General features: G+C 37.9%; 2 protein-coding genes and 8 non-coding genes across 13 annotated transcripts in view; 3 read left to right on the top strand and 7 right to left on the bottom strand.

The window, feature by feature from the left end:
* The window catches only part of LOC103910528 (uncharacterized), a 173,202-nt gene extending 165,565 nt beyond the window's left edge, over positions 1-7,637 (bottom strand). For 2 of the 4 annotated variants that reach the window (XM_073947669.1, XM_068219944.2), the window contains exons 1-2: positions 7,034-7,087; positions 6,305-6,454 (exon numbers count right to left, since the gene is read on the bottom strand). In XM_073947669.1, coding sequence (XP_073803770.1) covers positions 6,305-6,389 — 85 coding nt within the window. In that variant the 5' untranslated portion in view covers positions 6,390-6,454; positions 7,034-7,087. Of the gene's footprint in view, positions 1-6,231; positions 6,457-7,033; positions 7,088-7,489 lie in introns of those variants that run through there. The other 2 variants (XM_073947672.1, XM_073947671.1) reach the window with 2 other exon arrangements.
* A 4,642-nt stretch (positions 7,638-12,279) lies between these two features.
* On the bottom strand, positions 12,280-12,361 carry trnas-aga (transfer RNA serine (anticodon AGA)). Its single transcript has one exon. It is a non-coding gene; the product is annotated as a tRNA-Ser (tRNA).
* A 118-nt stretch (positions 12,362-12,479) lies between these two features.
* Positions 12,480-12,552, bottom strand: trnak-uuu (transfer RNA lysine (anticodon UUU)). The gene has a single exon. It is a non-coding gene; the product is annotated as a tRNA-Lys (tRNA).
* Positions 12,553-13,061: 509 nt separating this feature from the next.
* On the bottom strand, positions 13,062-13,133 carry trnah-gug (transfer RNA histidin (anticodon GUG)). The gene has a single exon. It is a non-coding gene; the product is annotated as a tRNA-His (tRNA).
* A 177-nt stretch (positions 13,134-13,310) lies between these two features.
* trnas-uga (transfer RNA serine (anticodon UGA)) lies at positions 13,311-13,392 on the bottom strand. The gene has a single exon. It is a non-coding gene; the product is annotated as a tRNA-Ser (tRNA).
* A 118-nt stretch (positions 13,393-13,510) lies between these two features.
* trnak-uuu (transfer RNA lysine (anticodon UUU)) lies at positions 13,511-13,583 on the bottom strand. Its single transcript has one exon. It is a non-coding gene; the product is annotated as a tRNA-Lys (tRNA).
* A 682-nt stretch (positions 13,584-14,265) lies between these two features.
* trnas-aga (transfer RNA serine (anticodon AGA)) lies at positions 14,266-14,347 on the bottom strand. The gene has a single exon. It is a non-coding gene; the product is annotated as a tRNA-Ser (tRNA).
* A 1,388-nt stretch (positions 14,348-15,735) lies between these two features.
* LOC110439463 (uncharacterized) lies at positions 15,736-17,307 on the top strand. The gene is made up of 2 exons (XM_021475504.2): positions 15,736-16,016; positions 16,101-17,307. The coding sequence occupies exons 1-2, from the start codon at positions 15,961-15,963 to the stop codon at positions 17,059-17,061; spliced, it is 1,017 nt and encodes a 338-aa protein (XP_021331179.1). The 5' UTR covers positions 15,736-15,960; the 3' UTR covers positions 17,062-17,307.
* Positions 17,308-19,551: 2,244 nt separating this feature from the next.
* trnaq-cug (transfer RNA glutamine (anticodon CUG)) lies at positions 19,552-19,623 on the top strand. Its single transcript has one exon. It is a non-coding gene; the product is annotated as a tRNA-Gln (tRNA).
* A 102-nt stretch (positions 19,624-19,725) lies between these two features.
* trnai-aau (transfer RNA isoleucine (anticodon AAU)) lies at positions 19,726-19,799 on the top strand. The gene has a single exon. It is a non-coding gene; the product is annotated as a tRNA-Ile (tRNA).
* Positions 19,800-20,462: the final 663 nt, after the last annotated feature.

The raw sequence follows: 20,462 nt of genomic DNA, 5'->3' as shown, positions 1-20,462 counted from the left end.
CTTCTTTCTAAAAGGCTAGTATTTCTCCTAATTTGCAGATATTGTTAACCCGACAAGAAATGCCATCTAAAAAGGTGACCTGCTGTTTGTCTAGTCATGGACATTGACAACATAAATATACAAATTACAATGTTAACCTGGGGCTTGTGATTGTGAAACGTCTGTTAATGAACATCAGGTATAGCATGAACAGTGTGAAAGGAGATTACAGATAACACAGGATTCTGTTTATCCAGTGTTAGAATGACGCGGAGTTAATAATTTCAAGAGTTAAAAGCTCTCGAATACTCAGCCTCAGCTCTCAGAATAAACAGAGCACAATGACAAACAGTGACATACATAAATTGTAAATCATATCATAGCAGTGACCTGGGGCCTCATGTATCAACGCTGCGTACGCACAAAAACTTTGCGTACGCCAGGTTTCACGCTCAGAATCGCTCACGTTTGGATTTACTAACAATGAACTGAACGTGGGAATTTGCGCAGGTTCACGGCAGCTTTCTGGCAGGCGTACGCACATTTTTTGTGCGTGTCTGTTTCATTTCCATTGGCGACTCCTAGAGGCAGTTGTGTTAAATTATTCTCTACAAAGTGTCTGATCCTTGCAATGGCGTCTGTATGAGACGGGTTCATATAGTAGGTATGTAAGATTTCCAAACCATACAGTTGACCAGCTAAACATTAAAGCACAATTTGCAGCGGTCGCCTGTTTTCCCAATGTAATCTGAGCTATCTACTGCACGCACATTGCTATAAAGACACTATGTGAAGATAAATTTGCATGCGTGAATCAGAAACATTTCCATTCAATAAATGTGCAAATAAAATATGATGCACAAACTTATTGATGATTCCTACTTGTCTTTCTCGTGATAAATAGTGGGCAAAATCTGATATGTAGCGGGGAAAAAAAAGAAGAATGAATTCATCAGACGCTGGATTCGAGCCGAGTTTATGCTCGAACGTGTCAGTACATGATCATATGCTTCTTATGAGGTGCGCCACTGAGACTGCAAAGGGTACTGCAACATTTTACAGATATAAACCACACTATTTCTTTTTTAAATGCACTCAGTGCAATGTTCAGACCCAACTGTGTTAACCGTATCAGCTAAACTCTCCCACTCTATTTTTTTTCTTTTGTTGTTAATTCCGGAGAACAAACTTGCAAATAACACCGCTTTTCTCCGGTCTACCTCCGAAAGCAGCACCTCCATTTCACATTCTGTTCAAAGTTTCTCTTTTTGCTTGCTTTTGCCATTGCTTTTTCGTTGGGTTTTGACATTAGCATAGTCATTAGCATATTCATACGGGGGAGGAGGCAGGGAGGGGTTTTGTGCTCGTGCATGTTGCGCTCAGTTTCACGTTCATTCAGATGTACAAAAGAATATGCGTGAGATTTGGCGTACGCAGTGTTTCATACATCTGAATTTTTTTCTGCGTACGCACATTTACAGCTTTGTGCGTACGCAATGTTTTAGTAAGATTTCCACGCAAGTCTTCGTACATGAGGCCCCTGATCTTTTATGCTATTGTTTTAGAACTTACAATTATTGGAGAAATGACCAGGAATAATAAACAATAGAAAACAGTAAAACTCGAGGGCGAACTGGCCATAGGGAGACATAGGGACATTTCCCCTTGGCCTGACAGTCATCTGACCTGCTGCCACCGTGATTCTGGCCCCCTCCGCCCCCACTTATCATGAACATTGCACTTCAATCCCCATACTTAATTTAGTAATAGGAAATTAATCCTTAACAAAGTATGAAAGTATAATTATTAAGCAAATTATAAATGTCGTTGTAAGTCTGGAATACAGCATATGTAGCTGCAGTTAAAAACTGTTTAATAACACTTATTAATTTAGAGTTAATGCTAAACAGATAATGCTAAACAAATAATGAATTCAGTATTTGCTAATGCATAATAAATGGTTTATAGTGTGTAGTTATTATTGTAAAGTGTTACCAAATTATCTTTTGTCTTAGACCTTTAGACCTGTCTTACACTGTTAAAAATTGTCCCGTTAAAAAACAGTAAAATACTGGCAGCTGCAGTTGCCAGCAATGTACTGTTATTTTACAGTATGTTGATGTAAAAATACATGGACTACATTGATTTACACAATACTCAAGTGAACTCATTTTGCTCACTGAAAGCAACTGCCTCAAATTGGCCAACAGCTGAATGAGTTTATGAAGTAATGTGCTATATATGCTTAGAAGCATAATCATAATGATAACTTATTTTAGTTAATTAGAAAAGTTCGGTTTAACTCTAATGTCTTATTTTTCACAACAGCACACATACATGTAAATCTGGAATCACCAGAGAGATTCTGACTGCATCAGCAACTAAACAGCCGCTGTCTTTAAATAAAGAAACATGCAGAATAACATCAGCAGCTCATTGTTCATCTTTAACTCATACACTGGCTCTACTCTCCTCCACAACGGTGACACACAGAAGAAATTAGCTTCAGGTTTTACAGTAAAATACTGTTTTTTTCCTTGTTTTAACGGTAATCTACTGGCAGCTGTGGTTGCCAGCAATCTACTGTTTTTTTACAGTCTACTTCCGTAGTTTAAATTGACAGTATATTACTGTTAAAATACATTTTTACACTGTGTTTTTACCTCTCACACCTTTAACCCTTTAAACCCCAGAGCATATACTTCAGTTTTTATTGAAGTGTCCACACTACTGAGTGTTCAAGAAACATGGAGCAAAGCTGAAGTAAATTCATTAATTAACTGACTAATTAAATGATAATTGAGGATTAACAATGAATAAATGAAGAAATACTGAAGGAAAAAAACAAGAACAGAACATACAAAACTTTAGTCACAGCTTTATAATGAAATAACCTGAAGAACAACAAATGATTAAATAATTTAAATGATCAGCGGATGATTAAACAACTCTACCAACATCATCACCAGCTACACTTATTACTTAATACATGTATTTTTGTATAACATCTACTAAAGTTCTTCTTGAGAAAAAAAAGTGAAAGTTTTACGTCACCATCATGGAGAACAGAGTTTGCTTTAGTTGGGCTCTTAGCCCTGTCACTTTTAACATTTGTATATCTTGGCTGCTGCAATTGTTAAGAACTTTGTTTAAAAACCTTCTTTGTTGTGGCAAGTCAGCCAAAAACCTAAATAAGATCTGGTGATGTTCATGTTGCTATTAAATGGCAGAGTCTGTTCTAATTCAGTATAATAAAATTTACTGCTGCTATTCAATGTTAAATCTTTTGTTTTACATTATATGTCTTTATATGGCAATGATTTCTGGAAGTTTTTAAGAATATCTTGGACAATAACACTGCTCTATGGTGTAAATTGCACTCAGAGAGGCATCAATAATCAGCATATGAACCTCAATAATGGTGACAACTAACAAAATTACCAGTTTAACTCACAAACAGGCAACTGAAAGTCTAAACATAAACAACAGCAGAATCAAAAACAAATAAAGAAAACTGTGAGACCATCATACATTTATTTACACCGCAATGCATGCTGGGATATTTGTACCGTGCCACTCCCAGCATGCATTGCAGCATGAAACATTTGAATTGTTACCATTGTTGAGATACAAGGTCAGATTCATGAGGTCTGAGTGTGTATTTGTCATAACTGAACTGTTTTTGTATGTTATTTCTTAACTGTTAAGTATTTATGGAGGTATCTTTTCTGATTCCACTTCTCATTAATTAAATTAATACCTGCAATTAAGCATAAAATCTATTGCATGTGGCCCTTCTTCCAGATTTATACCAAAACATTTATCAGAACTAATTTCAGACAAATAGATTTCTCTATTTATTGACTTCCCAACTTTATCGCTATAGTACAAGCACTTTGTTAACTCTTTATTATAGTAATTGGAGAGTCTGATTTAATAAGTTTAAAGGTGAAGAGCCCAACTAAACCAGCCCCATTACGGTGACACAAAAAACACCTTAATTCCTGTTGGATCTCAATGAGAATAGTATGGAAGTCAAATCAGTCAGTAATAAGTGTGTGTCTGCTGTTGTTTGTGGAGTTGTTTAATGATCCTCTGCTGAGACTGAAGGTGTTTTATTTTATTTGATTTTATTTAATGTTGTAACTCAAGTCACTGTTTGTGTTTCTTTTCTTCAGTAATTGTAATTATTAACAGCAGGTGTTCATCAGTGTCTGAATTCACTCATTAGTGTTTATTAAAACTGTCAGGTGAACCATATTAGTTAACTAGTGTATGGAATAGTGAACAAGGGCACAAAGTGTGATTTCAAACACAGACTTCAAAACATCGAATCTGAACTCTGTTAGCTCACAGTTTTCTGCAGTTGGTTACTTTCTCGAAAACAAAAATGTTACCCAGAAAGCACTGTTTTTAACAGAATATTACTGTTTTAGTGAAAAAACATTATTTTACCGTAGAATCTGACCGTTTTTTAACAGCAATTTTTTACAGTGTACCTCCCTGACTCTTTATCCCTCCTTTCTGCTTTATAGCCATGCTTAGTGAAAGTAACACCATCGTTAAATTACATACACTTTACATAAACTATGCAAAACTCGCTGTGTGCTGACACTTCTGCACAAAAGGCTGTTAATTCAGTTTCATGGCGCATGAGCGACGCTTATTTTTTCGGCGTGCATGCAAACAACCGGGATTCACACAGGAGCATGTGTGAGTTGCTGGTTTTCTGTACGCATGCATCAGTTTGCTTTCACAAGCGATGTTTCAGTTGCACATTGAGAATAACAAACTCGCACGTGCAAAAAATGCCAAATGTAAATGGCCCCTAATGTCTTTATTTTGAGATTGCCACTCTTAATGAATACATTTGCATAAAGTAATTGTATCTAAATGCTTTCACTAGGGGACATTTTTTTTTGCCTCCCCCAGGAAAATCCCACCCTGAGCGATCGCCCACATTGCCCATGCCTAAATCCACCACTGGTATTGCTAAACATTATTGTTCCACTATTATTTGTTTGTTTTGTCTCACGTCGTCCCATCACATCATATAGTTCAGAATACTGTACAATGTTTTATAATGATTAATTATTTTAGTGTCAATTTCATTCAGCATGTTTAAAATTGGGGCATCCATGTTTTCTGACATACCTTAAACCAGGGTCTCTGCAGGTTTCACCAAGTTAAATTTAAGACTTTTATGACCATTATGAATGAAATTTTAGACTCATAAAAGACTAAAGAATTTTTCAAATGGCCCAGATTTTGTATTTGTCCTATCAAAAAAATATTATAATAAAAAAAATATTATATTATTATTTTGAATATTTCTTAGTAAAAGATTTTAAATGTGTAAAAAAGCAAGCTCTACTTGTATCCACACACATTTTTCCAAAATAAACTTTCTTTAAAATAAAATTTTTTTACAAATGTTTTAAAAACTATAACAAATTAAATCTATGCACAACAATCTGTCCAGGTCGATGTCCTCAGCAGTAAATACATGGAGCACGTTTAAACAAATGATATTGTAAGGAAAATACTTAATCCATTATGATAAATAGAGTTAAAATGACCTTTTTGAATAAAAAAAGTTTAAAGTTTTATTGAGATGGATTGTTGGTGATTGTATAGGTTTTGGCCAGACTGGTTAACACAATATGAACAAAGGAAAATGAACACTTGTTTAAAAAAGATTAAAAACCTACAACACAATTTTAGTAAATTTAAGACTTTTAAGGCCTAAAAATTTGATTTTGGAATTTAAGACATTTTAAGACTCCGTGGAAACCCTGTTTAAACACAATAGCCCTGGTAGTTAGTTATTATGATAATGATGTAATTCTAATTCAGATACTATCTGTGAGAACTAGTAACAACTAGAAACAAGTTTAATCCCATGAGGTTAATTAAAAAGGGGGAATTGGGATCAATGGGACATATGCAAGTGGAAAGTACTAAGCTAACACTATCACTGCAACACTGTGAGAATACTGAAGGTCAAATATCGTCAGCTCAGTTAAACGCTTTTAATTTATGTTTTTTTGTTTATTTTATATAGTACAAGTGTTCAATGAAGCTTTAAAACAGTAGTAGAACAAGAAAAAGCAATAACCATAAGAAGGAAGAGAAAATGGGAGACTAATAATACTTGAAATAATGACAAAAGACACGAGAACAAGTGACGAAAGAAACTCATTCCTGTCTTTAAATGAGTGCTTATGTGCATTTAGGAGAACTAGGCAGCACACTCAGGGCTGCAAGATGGATTTAATTTAGTAGCCTATTCTTAATATTAAAATATATCAGTATGAAAACCAACCTGTTTGTTCCTGCAGATCTTCCTGTTTGACTGTGAATGTTTCTTCAATCTTCACATCTTCACTCTCCTCTTTAATAAACGCCATCTTTATAACAGTGTGGAGATCAGTCGCTTCAGCAGGAGTTTTTCTCTGCGTTTGGACACTTTATCCTGTTTAAAATGAACAAAACAATAAAAAAATGTCCTGTTTAAAATAAATAAAACACTGAACAAAAACAAGATAATTTCAACACTTGCTTCAACAGTTTTTTTTTATATGAGTCATTAACAAACAAAAATTATGTAAGTCTGAGCAAGCAACAAAAGCCACAAACCAGCCGATGTAAACTAGGACTCTAGAAATTTTATTGATGTATACTTGGAATAGAGTGACAATATGCTATTTAATAAATTAAACCTTCACTAAAACACTTATCACACACACTTTACTGTTGCTTTATTCAATCTTTTTTTAGGTATGTTCTTAATTGTTTAGTTTGTTTGATTTATTTTATTGTCTGCTTACAGCAACGTTGTAGCACTTATTTGCACAAGACAAGAATTTCCTCTCGGGACAAATAAAGTTTATCCTATCTTATTCAAACAATAGACCTTACAGTGAGTAAAATAGTAGTTCTTTGTATAAAGGGTTAAAATAATATTGTCAACAGCAGGTACATCTAACATTAAATGAACACACTGAAATTTTAATCAGTTGGTTTACATCTGTGTACAAGCTTTAAAACAAACCTTTCTCCAGTTGAATCACAGTGTGGGAGCGGCGCAGCCTTATGACGTCACACCACCATGCCACAATAAAAGTCTTTTTTTGTTTAGCTTTTTCCCCCTACTCACTCTTAATTATGATTCATGACTTATCGATACATTTCTCCCTCATTTTCCACTTTATAATTTATCTGCTTTTTGTTTTGTATTTGTAATGAATGGGGAAACATCAAATTTTTATATTAATTTATATACGTAATAGGTTGAAACTTATTTGGCCTACAGTCCATTTGTCAGGATAAAATCAATATTTATAACCAAACAAACAAACACATAACTAAATAGTTGTAAAAAAGCTTTTAAAAATGACTGAAAAACTTAATACACTGTTGAACAATGCATGCACATGTTTAGATTTTACATTTTATAATGTCAGCAATCAGATATTATTTGAGTGTAAATTCAGAATGTGCAACTCACCTTTCCAGTCTTCAATGAAGAAGTGGGATGAGAAATGGCCTCAGTCGGGGTTTTTTTTGTATGTTGTTGTTGGTAATAATCTCAATGTAGGAATCAACAATCGTAGTTTGTCCTCCAAAGTTGTTCTCTTATAGCTAAATAAGCCAATGAAGTTTCTGTTAAGAACGCAGAATATATAGATACAACCCTGCTGACCTACTTGATCTGGCATGTGATTGGTTAATACTCAATTGGCCCCCATTAATGCTGGTATAAAGATGCAAATGAGCAGTGGGCAACAGTGAAGACTCAAAACACATTACTGCAGACGATGGGAAGTTTAGCAGCTATACAAACCATAGCTTTAAAGAGAAATAAAGATGTATTGGGAAAATAAGTTGACTTTTGATGGAAGCTTTTTTATTTTGGCTGCTGCATTTTATAGTTAAATGGGTGGTCCACTGCAATATCATATTTTAAACTTTAGTTGATGTGTAATGTAGCTGTGTGAACATAAACAACATCTCTGAATGTAAAAAGTTCAAAGTTCAATGCAAAGGGAGACCTTAAACAGCCGAAATACAGAACTTGATTTTAACTTGCACTGGGAAAAAATGTTTTAGAAAAAGCCACAATAAAAAAAGCAAACAGCAGTTTACACCGAGGGAAAAAAAGTTTTCATTATTAAAAATAAAATTATATTATAATGAATTGAAATCATATATTGTATGCATTTGGGTCAGTTTTAATGCATTAATGAAGGATATTTAAAGCTGGACCGACCGACGCAATAAACATGTATGTTGCGTTTGTTTAATTTATTATGCATGCGAAGACTTATTCTAAACCAAATTTGTTGCCGGATTCTTTTTATGGGAACGAGAGATAAAGTGCTTATGAATTGCTTTGTCGGCCTCTGGTGGTTAACTGATGCAGAGCCGACGTCTGGGTCTGGGAGACACATTACTGTGGATGATGAGAGGTTCAGTTGCTTTACAAACCAGTTTTTACAGAGAAATAATGTTGTATTGGGAAAATAAGTTGACTTTAGCCATCTTCATTTGTTTTGTTGCTGTTGTTTTATAGGACTATTAATTGAAGCTTTTTTTTTATTGTGGCTGCTGCATTTTGTAGTTAATGTTGATACACCTATGTTGAGGTATTTTGATTTGAAACACATTATAATTTTTTTTTCCCAAGCCTGGTTAAAAGGTAGTGCAAGAGTTATGTGTTGTTTTTGTAGAAGTTTCTCAGAGTCTCTTGGCTGAAGTCTTTGTGTAAAGATGCAAATGAGCATTGAAAACTCAATCCATACCGATGTCTCAATACACACAACTACATTCACTTATATAATAGTTATAGAAGATGTATACTATTATACTGTGATATATTATCATTCGTTGAAAGGAACAATTTATAAACTTCACATTGAGGTTTTGTTTGTGTAAAGGTCAGTCAATATATTGACATGAGCTAACTATTAGCAGAGTTTTAGTCATTTATTTATTACTGAACTTGTTCTTTATGTGAGTTTAGACTCCTTTATTTATCTTAAAGCACATGCTGCTCATGACTGGCTTCTGGAAGACTGTAAACACTTTATGTTTATAAATTGTAACTATCAAAATGTAACTTGTTTCTGTGCCAATTTTGTTTTCTTTCCTTTTTTTTAGTTGAACAGAACATGTGTAAGCAGCTCAGCTTTCCCGAAAGCCTCTTATTCACCTGGTATGTATTAAAGATGTTTTTCTCTCTATTTATTACTTGTGTTTGTGCACACAAATATGCATAGACATTCACAGAAGCATATATAAGATACTCTGACAAAACTTTTTCCTTTTAACACAGTAAAGCTATCGCATACTGTGATGCATCTAAATATTTATAATTAGAAAATAATTACATCACTAGTAAATTTATTGTATAGGCAGTTTATACAGAATAATTCAACGACAAGAGTTCACTTTCATATCTACACAATGCATAACTTTTAACGTGATTAACCTGCTCCACCTACACCAACTACAGCATTTCTCAGACTTCTTTTTTCACTATGGTGTAATTACAGTGGTGAACATCACATAAAACAACAACTGCACTTACTCCTGTAACTTGTTTGCAACAATGAATTTTAAATATCTGCGTCACATAGTCATTTAAATAAATGGATCATCATTGTGTGCGGTCATCTTTATTAATAGCTGCCTGATTATTAACTGAATAGGACCGTTTAACATATAAGAAACCCGTTGACAGGTATAGCTGTTCATGCCAATACCAACTTGATAGACTATTACATGAACATATTACATGAACAGGACCTGCCTAACATCTCTTAAGACAAATAAGCATAGTGTCTATAACAATACATGCTTGATTGCCCAGATCAATACAGTCGCTACATCTGAATGGTGCTTTTTCACACATTTTAAAAATAACAACTATTTGTAAGCGAAGTTCTTATCCAATACCAGTTTAATACCTCAAATAATTATACATGTGAGGCATCACAGTGGTGCAGTAGATAGCACTGATCGCCTCACAGTAAGAAGGTTGTTGGTTTGAGCCTCAGCTGGGTCAGTTGACATTTTTGTTTGTGTGTTCTCCCCATGTTCGCATGAGTTTCCTCCAGGTGCTCTGGTTTCCCCCAAGTCCACAGGAACTGTTGAACCATACAGTGGCTGTTTTTTTTGCCCCTGTATTCTCTTTATTTGCATTCAGCAGAAACAGTTTTGAAATTAGTAGAGGATGAGTAAATGACAGAATTGTAATTTTTATGTGAACTACCCCTTTAATGCTTATGTAAGTAAAGGTAAATTAAATATTACTACAGATATTGCTAAAGAATGGCAGGAAACGTGGATAATAAGAGACAACAATTCATGTGAAAAAAGAAACCCTATATAGGCCTATGAAGTTGTAGAAATAGAAGAGGTCATAATTATGAGGATGAGATTTGGACTCAAATATTAATAGAAAGTGTTGTAGACATACAAGTCATTATAAAGTGGATTAAAAAAAGTTAAGAAAATGTTTAGATTTAAGGTTTGTGAGAGAGAGAGCAGACAAAGTGTAAAGTGAAAACCATGGGAGAAATGTATCAATAAGTCATGACTGCAACAGATAGTGGCAAAAAAGTTAAACAAAAAAGACTTTTATTTTGCCGTGGCGTGTGACGTCATCAGGCAGCGCTGCTTCGTCGCTGTGATTTAACTGGAGAAAGGTTTGTTTTAAAACGTTTACAGATATAAACTGATTTAAAGTTAAAGTTCTAAAGTTTTAAGTTTTTTATACGATGCTATATTATGTTCCTGCTGTTGGAAATATTATTTTAACCCTTTATATAACTATTTTAGTATTTTAGTAGTACTATTTTATTCTCAGTAACTGAAGGCTGTTGTCTGAATTAAACAACAGAAAAGTGTATAATAAGTGTTTTAATTAAATGTTTCACCTGATTTCTTTTTGTTAATTACTCTCAAATAAAGAAACCATTGAAGCAAGTGTTGAAGAGAAATTATTTTGTTTCTGTTCATTGTTTTGTTCATTTTGAACTGGATTAAGTGTCCAAACACAGAGAAAAAAAAACCCTGCTGAAGCGACTGATCTCCACACTGTTACAAAGATGGCGTTTATTAAAGAGGAGAGTGAAGATGTGAAGATTGAAGAGACATTCACAGTCAAACAGGAAGATCTGCAGGAACAAACAGGTTGGTTTTCATACTGTTATATTTTAATATTAAGAATAGGCTACTAAATTAAATCCATCTTGCAGCCCTGAGTGTGCTGCCTAGTTCTCCTAAACGCACAAAAGCAGTCATTGAAAGACAGGAATGAGTTTCTTTTGTCACTTGTTCTCGTGTCTTTTGTCATTCTTTTAATGTATTATTAGTCTCCCATTTTCTCTTCCTTTTTAAGGTTATTGTTTTTCTTGTTCTCCTGCTGTTAATAAAGCGTCCTTGAGCACTGGCGCTATATAAACTAAACAAAAACAATAAATTAAAGTTCAAATGAGCTGACGATATTTGACCTACAGTATTCTCATAGAAGATATCTGCTATTACGGTGATAGTGTTGACTTTTACTTTTCATTTGCATATTTCACGTTGATCACAATTTTTTCATCAACTTCTTTATGGGTTTAAACTTGTTTCTAGTAGTTGTTACTAGTTCTCACAGATAGTATCTGAGTTAGAATTACATCATTATAATAGCTAATTACCGGGGCTATTGCTTTTAAACAGGGTTTCTGCGGTGCCTTAAATTCCAAAATCTAAATTTTCAATCTACAATCACCAACAATCCATCTCAATAAAACTTTTCATTCAAAAAGGTCTTTTTAACTCTATTTATCATAATGGTTTAAATATTTACTTACAATAACATTTGTTTAAACGTGCTCCATTACTGCTGAGGACATCGACCTAGACAGATTGTTGTGCATATATTTTGTTTATTATAGGTTTTAAAACGTTTAAAGCATTTGTTCATTTATTTATTTATTAATTTTAAAGAAAGTTTACTTAGGAAAAAAAGTGTATGGATACAAGTAAAGCTTACTTGTTGCTACACAGAATTCGAACCGGGGTTGCTGCGGCCACAACGCAGAGTACTAACCACTATACGATCACGGCGAGCTATGAAACAGCCGTTGTGACCTATGTGTAGTATGTTCCTCCCTGTGATAAGCCCCTTTCTCTTCAGTGAGAACACTCTGTTGTTTTTCTCCTCCTACCAGCACAACGCTTTTCCCAAGAAACAATGGAAATGCAAACAATTGACGACTGCTGCAATTTAAAAAAGGGGGAGGACGTAGTCGGCAGGATTCGAACCTGCGCGGGGAGACCCCAATGGATTTCTAGTCCATCGCCTTAACCACTCGGCCACGACTACAAGACTACCTGTACTGCCATTTCTTTATGCCTAGTACACATATTGTGCATCCAGATGAAAATTTCATCAAGCGATAGCTCAACGGCAAAAGCTGTGGCTCCACAAAAGGAGTGTCACACGCCCGAACAGGGACTTGAACTCTGGACCCTCAGATTAAAAGTCTGATGCTCTACCGACTGAGCTATCCGGGCTCCACAACAGTAATTTGCAAGTAGGCAAGGTTTGGGTTGTGGTCGGCGCAGACCTTTACAGTACACTAAAGTTTACCGTGAGATGGGGTTTTAAGCTTATGGTTGGTGTGGATGTTGCTAAAACACGACAGGTTACTTTGAGGTTGGGTTTATGGTTTTTGTAGGTGTAGACATCAGTACAACACAATAGTTTGGACTTCATGTCATGTAGGAGACATTAAATAGATCAATGATAACTGCAGATAGTCTTTCTGCTGTTGTGGCAATGAATGGACACTCAACAATTGAAAAGATTCCTTCCATGCCTTAGAAGCGTGACTTGATCAGTACTTATCTACACAGCATGCTGGCATCAAAGATCCTATTTCTCTTATATCATATCTCTAGTCTTCCACACTTTAGGAAACGTAAACATTCAGGACGTGCCATTAGCACAGCCTGCACTAAAAGAAGGCTGGAGATAACGGATGGCAACACAGAGTGCGACACCAATGTCACCTTGAAAAACCTGCCGTGACCCGGATTCGAACCGGGGTTGCTGCGGCCACAACGCAGAGTACTAACCACTATACGATCACGGCGAGCTATGAAACAGCCGTTGAGACTTATGTGTGGTATGTTCCTCCCTGTGATAAGCCCCTTTCTCTTCAGTGAGAACACTCTGTTGTTTTTCTCCTCCTACCAGCACAACGCTTTTCCCAAGAAACAATGGAAATGCAAACAATTGACGACTGCTGCAATTTTAAAAAGGGGGAGGACGTAGTCGGCAGGATTCGAACCTGCGCAGGGAGACCCCAATGGAATTCAAGTCCATCGCCTTAACCACTCGGCCACGACTACAAGACTGTCCGTTCCGCCATTTCTTTATGCCTAGTACACATATTGTGCATCCGGATGAAACTTTCATCAAGCGATAGCTCAACGGCAAAAGCTGTGGCTCCACAAAATGAGAGTCACACGCCCGAACAGGGACTTGAACCCTGGACCCTCAGATTAAAAGTCTGATGCTCTACCGACTGAGCTATCCGGGCTCCACAACAGTAATTTAAAAGTAAGCAAGGTTTGGGTTGTGGTCGGCGCAGACCTTTACAGTACACTAAAGTTTACCGTGAGATGGGGTTTTAAGCTTATGGTTGGTGTGGAGGTTGCTAAAACACGACAGGTTACTTTGAGGTTGGGTTTATGGTTTTTGTAGGTGTAGACATCAGTACAACACAATAGTTTGGACTTCATGTCATGTAGGAGACATTAAATAGATCAATGATAACTGCAGAATGTCTTTCTGCTGTTGTGGCAATGAATGGACACTCAACAATTGAAAAGATTCCTTCCATGCCTTAGTCTTCCACACTTTAGGAAAACGTAAACATTCAGGACGTGCCATTAGCACAGCCTGCACTAAAAGAAGGCTGGAGGTAACGGATGGCAACACAGAGTGCGACACCAATGTCACCTTGAAAAGCCTGCCGTGACCCGCATTCGAACCGGGGTTGCTGCGGCCACAACGCAGAGTACTAACCACTATACGATCACGGCGAGCTACGAAACAGCCCTTGTGACCTATGTGTGGTATGTTCCTCCCTGTGATAAGCCCCTTTCTCTTCAGTGAGAACACTCTGTTGTTTTTCTCCTCCTACCAGCACAACGCTTTTCCCAAGAAACAATGGAAATGCAAACAATTGACGACTGCTGAAATTTTAAAAACAGGGAAGACGTAGTCGGCAGGATTCAAACCTGCGCAGGGATACCCCAATGGATTTCTAATCCATCACCTTAACCACTCAGCCACGACTACAAGACTGACTGTACCGCCATTACTTTATGCCTAGTACACATATTGTGCATCCAGATGAAACTTTCATCAAGCGATAGCTCAACGGCAAAAGCTGTGGCTCCACAAAATGAGCGTCACATGCCCGAACAGGGACTTGAACCCTGGACCCTCAGATTAAAAGTCTGATGCTCTACCGACTGAGCTATGCAGTCTCCACGTCAGTAATTTACAAGTAGGCAAGCTTTGGGTTGTGGTCGGAATTGATCCGTTCATCTCTTGAGTCCTCTATCGGGTCTGAGTCACTCATTCATCATGGGACAATCATACGCATTTAGAGCCGGAAAAAGAATTGATCCGTTCACCTCATGAGTCAGGTCTGAATTTGGAGAAAAGCTCTGCCACTGCACTTGACACCACCAACACTGGTTTGAAGTGCAGCTCAGGTTAAATACTCTCTCTCCTCTCTAGAAAGATCCAATGATTGCTACAAGGTGGACACAGTTACCTGCAGGGAGAGAGAGAGAGAGGAAAAACACAATGCTCATTGTCCACCAAAAGATATGTCTCAGGACGCAAGCCCTGGGATAACCGTTATCACCCTCCTGGAGCATATACAGGCAAGAAATCCATTAATTAGTTGTTATGGAAGTTATTTATTAAGCTTTTAATGTACTACACAAAATGGTAATCTAAATGTTTATTTTATCATTAGTTTTATTTAATATATGTTTTTTTAATTGTTTTATTTTTTTAAGGTGAATTGCTGGGAATGGAGCACCTTTACAGCCAGACCGGCAAAACCCTGACTCCGGTGCTCCAGAACCCAGAGGAGGAAGACAGGCTGGTGGAGGAAGTACATGACGAGGATCTACAAGATGACGGGTTTGAGGAGGAGATCATGGAGGACATCACAGTTCCAGTGCTGTATGAGGATGACCCCTGCCGTGATCTCAGAAACAGCCCCTCATCTTCGCCTCTGCCTCAGTCCCCAGCATTACTGGCTGAGCCGTCCACATCAGCTGGTGGAGAAGGACAGCTTCCTAGCCCAGCCCCCTCAGTGCCGTCACAGCCATCCAAGTCTGGAGACAGTCTCTCTGTTGAGGCTCAGGTAAGATATATTAAGAACTTAATTTTATTTAGTCTTTTTTATTCCACATATACTAAATTTATTCTGTATTTACCAGGGAGTAGTCATTGGACCTGATGGCATTGCTGGGTGGGACAAGGTGCAGGATCTGGCTGCTTATTTGGTAGGTCTTCGTTAGGCTCCTTACCTCACTGACCTGCAGGTGACAGAGGCCATCCAGCTGTGGACAGCTCTCCTGGATGTTGATAAACAGCGCATCAACTACCAGCCTCGACATGAGCCTCAGCTGACACATGGGCGCTTTAAGGCACCAAAGCGCTCCGGAGTCACTCCAGGTGTGGAGAGCGTCAAGCGCTGTCTGATTGGACATCCTGAGGGTCCAGCACAGTGGCCTAGCACCAGCCGCTTGGTTGAGGCCATTTGTACAAAGCTGTGTGCCGTACACAAGTCCACTTCCAAGAAGGCTGGTGTTCGCACGCACAGGTGGTCTAAAATACTGACCGATTACCACCACATCCGGGATCTGGTGCTTGGCAGTCGCAGGCTGATGGATGAAACAGTGATCCAGCTTTTTGAGCTAAATCAGAAGACGCTCATTCAGTGGTAAGCAAAGCACATTATTTTCTTTAGATTACCTGAATACTTCTAAATTAATATAAATGAATAATACATATCATTTATTATCAGGTTTCAACGGAGGCAAAAGGATCAGGAAATGAGTGTACTCACTCAGGGACTGACTCCACTTGATCCAATTGCTGTGGCAGATACGCAGCTTCCTTTGCCGAGGGGAAAATTGGACGAGGCACCGACAACATCAGGCCCCAAACACAAGTTTGTCTTTCCTCCAAATAAAGAAGGACAGGCACCTCTTCTTCGACCTGGTCAAAAGTCTGCTTCTGCAACCACCACAGTTTGCTCCTTCCTGCCGGATGTCACCACGGTGTGCTCCTTTCCACCGGCCCCCACGACGGTATGCCCAATCACGCCAACCCCCACCACAGTCTGCCACATTGCACCAGCCCCTACCATGGTGTGCCCCGTCACACCGACCTTCACCACAGTGCGCCCCATCTCGCCAGCCTCCACCACAGTGTGCCCCATCATACCAGCCTCCACCACAGTGCGCCCTATTGCGCCGGTCCCCACCACAGTGCGCCTCATTGTATCTGCCCCCACCACGGTGTGCTCCTTTCCACCGACCCCCAGCACGGTGTGCCCCATTGCACCACCCCCCACAGCACCAGATGTTGTGCAGCCTATTTCAGGACCTGGATCATTGTTTGGCACACTTGTTTTTAACCCAGACATGAGTGTGTCAATGGTGATTCCATCATTTGCTGCACCAACATCCAGTGCAGTCCCAGCTTCACCTGCACCTGCTGTTCCTCCACCTGCACCTGCTCCACCTGCACCTGCTGTTCCTCCACCTGCACCTGCTCCACCTGCACCTGCTGTTCCTCCACCTGCACCTGCTCCACCTGCGCCTGCTGTTCCTGTGTCCCGTTACACCCAGAGGAACAGGCGCAGACGGGAACAGGAGAAGAAAAGTGTTTGCAGCAAATGTGGGCAACCAAAGACTAAGGAGTTTGGCCATAGCCGATTTGTCCTTAGAGGACTGGTTGGCAGAACAGCGCCAGCAAAATAAAGGACAAACTCCAGCTCCAGAATAAAGGACAAATTGCTGTATATATTTTTGTAAATGTTACATGGGTACTCTCTCTCTCTCATTTTATTTAATTTTTGTGTGTTAATATTTAGCATTTTAAAGTGGCACTTATAGGCCCACTCTTATTTTGTCTTGTGTGTTCTTATTTAATATTTGTGTGCATTTTATGTAAAAATATATTTATATTTCTTTAAAAAAATAAAATTTTATACATTGCTTAAATACTATATTTTATATATTACGTGCCCCCACTCTTGCATTTTATTATGTATTTATATTATTGTTTAATATATTGTGTATATAAAACTAAATATATATATATAGAGTATTGTTTTTATATAATGTGTATAATAAGTAAATATATATATATATATATATATAATATTGTTTTAATATATGTGCACAATAAATAAATATATATTGTATTGTTTTTATTTATTGTATATTATACATTTTATATATTAAGATATGTTTTTATTTTGTTTTTTATATTTTTTAAATTGTTTTGCGATTTTAATATTTGTATTCATTTTAATAAACCATTTTGCATATTACTTGTTTTTGTGTGCATTCATTTAAAGTTATTACATAAAGAAATATAACATATATTAATATATATATATATATATATATATATATATATATATATATATATATATATATATAGTATAGTATATATTTATATATTAATAAATAAATATATATAATATACTTATATATACATAAACATGCATACATATGTTTAATTGAAACATTTGCATTCATTTTTAATTAACGTAATATGCTTTTTAAGAACAATATCCACATAATAATAGTAATATCAATATAATTGCCTGTGTTACATCAGTAAAATTTCAATAAGAGCGCAGCTGATTGGCTCCGCTAAAACCGACACTGATTGGATATTGTGTTACACAGATCGTGTGTTCGAATCCAGCACGCAAAAAATGACATTTAGAGTGACATGCAATATGCAACTAAAATACCACATTATGCACAGTCACAAAGCCGCGAACACTACTGCAAGCGAAATTTGTCGCATTTTTCCGTGTTTTTGCGGCTTGTTCGCTTGCGAGTGAGCGAGAAGATTGGACCCCTTCCTATGCTAAGCAAGCGCTCTACCATTTGAGCTAATTCCCCTCAGAAAAATTCAAATTGGTAGTTTTTGGCGTGGTCAAAAAAAAAAAGATCACATCTGCTCTGTGGTGGCCTCTTTGCCCTGCCCGCCGTTTAGTCGTCAAATTGCCTGGAATAGTGCGCTTTTCTTTTAAAGCCCTACCTATTCCTGCACCAGTAAACGTGTGAGGAGCCCTGCATGCCGAATGACTCAGAATGACTCAGTTACTCAGAAATCAATGCACATTGGCACCACCTTGGATTGACATTCTGCTACATTCCTGCAAGGCCGTTTTTTTTTTTATTCATTCCCTACAGCTTTGACAGCACCACACAACAAGCTTGAGGTTCCATGGTGTAATGGTGACCACTCTAAATCCAGCGATCTGAGTTAAAATTTCAGTGGGACCTGTTATTTTGCCAGCACCGCACAAAAAAAAGCTGGAATAGAATGTTAATCTCTTGAAGGCCAGGGAATGACATTTACTCTGGGCTTTCTAGTGCTTTAGGCAGGAAGTGGCCGGTTAGCTTAGCTCGTTAGACTACGGTGGTAATAACGGCAAGGTTGTGGATTCGATCCCTGTACTGGCCAAGCTCTTACCCTCTTAGGCCTCAGATGCATTTAAGGGCTCTGCTCTGTCTTACACACGTCTACGCTGCAAAAAAACTATGAAACGGCAGCTGAAATAGCTTAGTTGGGAGAGTGTTAGACTGAATATCTAAAGGTCCCTGGTTAGAACCAGGGTTCGGTAAAGTAGTGTTGTTTTTCAGTTTTGGGCACAAGAGTTAGGTGACCGAAAGGCACCCAAAAAGCCTAGCTGCTGCACCCTTAAGTCCAACTGCTTCCACTTCACCAAAAAGTTATCTTACTTCCAGATGGTCACGTCACTTCTGGTGATGATTAAATCAGGAGAGTTTCACTTTAAACCTTTTCGCTTTAAAAAGGCATGAAAACAGAGGTGGAGAATGCAGTCATTGTTCCCGCTTCCTCTCGCATGCAAAGCAAGCGCTTAACCATTTGAGCTAATTCCCCTCACAGCAATCAATAGTTGGCGATTTTCGACGTGGTCAAAATAGAAAAAAAAGATCACATTTGCTCTGTGGTGGCCTCTTTGCCCTGCCTGCCGTTTAGTCGTCAAAATGCCTGGAATAGTGCGCTTTTCTTTTGAAGGCCCTACCTGGTCCTGCTCCAGTAAACGTGTGATGAGCCCTGCATGCCGAATGACGAGTTACTCAGAAATCAATGCACATTGGCACTGCCTTGTATTGACATTCTGCTACTTTCTGGCAAGGCCGTTTTCTTTTTTACATTATTTTCTCTTTAGCCCGAGCAGCACCAAGCAGAAGACTTGAGGTTCCATGGTGTAATGGTTAGCACTCTGGACTCTGAATCCAGCGATTCGAGTTCAAATCTTGGTGGGACCTTGTTTTTTTACCAGCACCGCACAAAAAAAGCTGGAATAGCATTCTTATCTCTTGAAGAAAATGACAGTTACTCTGAGCTTTTTAGCAAACATGGCAGAAAGTGGCCTGTTAGCTCAGCTGGTTAGAGCGTAGTGCTAATAACACCAAGGTTGCGGGTTCGATCCCCGTACTGGCTAACATTTTACCCTTTAAGGCCTCAGAGGCATTTCAGGATTCTGCTTAGTCTCACAGACATGAATGCTGCAGGATACTTGTGAAAAGGCAGTTGAAATAGCTCAGTTGGGAGAGCAATAGACTGAAGATCTAAAGTTCCCTGGTTCGATCCCGGGGTTGTAAAACAGTGGTGTTGTTCTATTTTGTGCACAAGGGGCAGGTGACTGAAGGCCCTACCTGGTCCTGCTCCAGTAAACGTGTGAGGATCCCTGCATGCCGAATGACGAGTTACTCAGAAATCAATGCACATTGCCACCGCCTTGTATTGACATTCTGCTACTTTCTGGCAAGGCCGTTTTATAATTTTTTTTTTTAATATTTTTTTTCTTTAGCCTGGGCAGCACCAACTGGAAGACTTTTATTAAGCTTGGCAGTAAGTGGCCGGTTAGCTCATACTGCCACTTGTAAGTCGTGGTTATTCTTGGTCACACCGGCCAATCACTTTGTGAGCTGGAATCAAGATTCACCCTATTCTTGGTTAAGGCAGCCAATCGTGTTCTGAGTTACAATGAACGCTATGGCCAATCAGAGCCCTTATACCATCCATGATTTGTACTGTAATAAAAGATTTCGTTGCGGATTAATTCGGAAACCAATTGCAAAGTAAGTATTTTTTTAACAAGGTG

Source organism: Danio rerio, chromosome 4 (genome assembly GCF_049306965.1).
Source record: "Danio rerio strain Tuebingen ecotype United States chromosome 4, GRCz12tu, whole genome shotgun sequence".
Classification (NCBI taxonomy): Eukaryota; Metazoa; Chordata; class Actinopteri; order Cypriniformes; family Danionidae; genus Danio; species Danio rerio.
The sequence above is the reverse complement of the archived record's forward strand: the minus strand, read 5'-3'. Positions and strand labels throughout refer to the sequence as shown.